The sequence below is a fragment of the Otolemur garnettii genome, unplaced genomic scaffold, assembly GCF_000181295.1.
Source record: "Otolemur garnettii isolate 467f Iridium unplaced genomic scaffold, OtoGar3 scaffold00015, whole genome shotgun sequence".
Taxonomy (NCBI): Eukaryota; Metazoa; Chordata; class Mammalia; order Primates; family Galagidae; genus Otolemur; species Otolemur garnettii.
The window spans coordinates 17,927,525-17,930,371 of record NW_003852410.1 but is presented as its reverse complement, the minus strand read 5'-3'; the positions used below and the strand labels follow the sequence as shown (position 1 = coordinate 17,930,371).

At 41.6% G+C, this 2,847-nt stretch overlaps 1 protein-coding gene across 1 annotated transcript in view; it reads right to left on the bottom strand.

Annotated features, from left to right (window-relative positions):
• Positions 1-564: 564 nt before the first annotated feature.
• The window catches only part of LMOD3 (leiomodin 3), an 11,726-nt gene continuing 9,443 nt past the window's right edge, over positions 565-2,847 (bottom strand). The window contains exon 3 of the mRNA XM_003785586.2: positions 565-591. Coding sequence (XP_003785634.1) covers positions 565-591 — 27 coding nt within the window. The remainder of the gene's footprint in view (positions 592-2,847) is intronic.

The following is a 2,847-nucleotide window of genomic DNA, read 5'->3' as shown; positions in this document are numbered from 1 at the left end:
CTACTTGGGAGGTGGAGGCAGGAGACTTGCTTGAGCCCAGGAGTTGGAGGTTGCTGTGAGCTGTGATGCCATAGCACTCTACCCAGGGGATTAGCTTGAGGCTCTGTCTCAAAAAAAAAGAAAAAAAGACACTGTGTAATAAATTACATCAGATAGGATGGAAGGAGGAAAAATGAGAATGAAAGAGTTAACACTTCTGTTTACACTTTCTGTTTATTGTTATTTACCAGAAGAAAGCAATAGTAAAGTGAAGGTTTACCGAAAAATGTTTCAAACTTCTGCATCTGGAAACATGACTCTAAATTTCACCTAAGTCACTTGAATTGATTGGAAGTAGAAAGTGTTGCCTCTGAATTTTAATATTTTATCTCCTTCCCTTTTCTCTTCAGCCCTGATTTCATCATGGCCCAACCATTCTGCCTCTTACAAATACCCCAGTAGATGCTAGCATTTTCCCAGGTCTGCCACCTGTATCCAAGAAGTACTCCCGCTGAAGCCGTCTTCAAGCTATAATCCAAGAGTCATGGTTTCAATTTCTTACTCTTCTAGATGATTCAGTTACTCTTATTCCAGTTCTTTTGGAAGTTGTACCTGTGATTTAAGCATTTGAAGAAAAGGGAGAAAATTAATCCTGGAGAATCAAGAGCTGGGTAGCAAAAATTTCTAAATTCACATGCCTACAAGGATGCAGAATGGATTAGAAATTCTGGCGAGAGAGAGCCCCCCAAACCACGATAAAACAACCACTAAAGCACCATTTGTTGGTCTGTTCCTAGGCTTTGTGCATGTTGGTGGAGCCCTTCATGGAAACAAGGAGGCAGGTTCAAAGCCTGCCTCTTTGCCAGTTTATGGTTTGGGGCATCAGTTTTCTCAGCTGTAAATGACAATAACAGCGTCTAATTGTCAAGACTATTGTAAGGATTAAGTTACATAGAAGGGAGTAATCAATGCTAACATTTATTTTTAAAACATCATCTCATTGTATCCTGCATTAGCCTTGTAAGGACAGAAGTGGCTCAGAGAAGACAGTGACCTGCCTAAAGTTACACAGCTAGGAAGTAGGATTGACCCGGATCTGCCTGGTTTTGGTACTCATTATGACATACTGCCTCACCACAAGAATCTAAGGTGTTCTTTTTAAAATAGATCTTTTGGGCTGGGCTCAGTGACTCACTCCTTTAACCCTAGCACTCTGGGAGGTTGAGACAGGAGGATCCCTTGAACTCCGGAGTTCAAAACCAACCTGAGCAAGAGTGAGACCCCATCTCTACTAAAAATAGAAAAAACTAGCCGGGTGTGGAGGCCCATGTCTGTAGTTGCAGCTGCTCAGGAGGCCGAGGCAAGAGGGTTGCTTAAACCCAAGGAGTTTGAGGTTCTGTGAGCTACCATGACACCCTCTACCCAGAGTGACAGAGTGAGACCCAGTCTCAAAAAAAAAGGTAAAATAAAATGGGTCTTTCTTTCTTTTTTGAAGCACACTCCTAGTTTAAAGCATGGTGAAACTGAAAAACATTATCTGGAGATCTCCCTAAAACAGACAATAAAAATAGAAAAGAGTAACATAAGACTACAAACCCACTTTAGACTTCTCTTTCATAGAAACAGCTGAAAGATAAGGCACATTGTTAAAGGGCTTTAGGTGGTGGTATATCTTAGGAGAGTGAGTCATCTACTATGTACGTACCTTCTGGAGGACACTGACATAGTCCAAAGGACACTCAGAGTTTGTGTAATAATGACTAAGGATGTTTCTCCCACTATTGCTCATGTCCACCCACAAATGTGAGGGACCATTTGACCATCGGCAATGGCTCCTCTGTTCTCTGCCCACACCTTGCCTAGGAATGTTTTCCAGCATCCTGGCCACGAGAGAGGATCTTTGATTTGCTGTTCCCTACCCAACCCTCAGGTCAAGGGGTCCTCCATGAGCTCCTTCCCTCATCCCAGACTTTGAGAAAGGAGGGGCGTGACTCACCTTTGCACGCATGGAGAACATCAGTAGTTAAGAACAACAAGCCAGATAGTTAAAATAACTACAAAGCTTCAATAAATAGCTAAAACAATGTGTTTTTGTATTTTGGAATCAAGGGGGAAGCATTTTGCATATATGCGTGAAAGAGTTCCAATATAATATTTAAAGCAGCAAAATGTGGCACCATCCCAGCATAGTAAACCCAGAGACATATTACCATGTTTAAAATATGGCCAAGCTGATGATTCAGGTCACTGGGGAAAAGAGGAATGAGTCAGTAAATGATTATTGGTCAACTAGTTGGAAAAGAAATATTAAAGGCACTTCTTAATTCCTATTTACTTTTAAAATTTAGGAGTAAATTTAAATTTTATAGGTCCAAGACCCATTGACTCAGAAACTCTGGGGTGGGCTCAGGAGTCTGCATCTAGCCCTCCAGGTGATTGTCATGTACTTTAAATGTTTGAGGATCACTATAAAGACTTTAGAAAAGCATATCAAAAACTGTTTTTCCCACTAGATATTAAGGGCAAGAGCAGGCAATTTCTGGTCTGTATAATTCCTGGACTTTCTATGCTCTTTTGAGATGAGTGTGAAATGTCACATTGCCTTTTTTTTTCCTTTGGAAACTCCATTTAGAAGAATTGTAACATTTCCAAAGCTATGATCTATGCTTGGCTGTGGTTCTCATTGATACTCTTGGTTTCTTTCTTGGAGAGGGGAGGGGAAAAGGAGAAAGAAGAAAGGAGAGGAGGGGAGGGAAATGGGGTACAGAAAGGGGAAATAAAGGGGGGGAGGGAAAGAGAGAGAAAAAGGAAGGAGAGAGGAGAGGAGAGAGAAGAGAGGAGAGGAAAGGAGAGGAGAGAAGGGGGGAG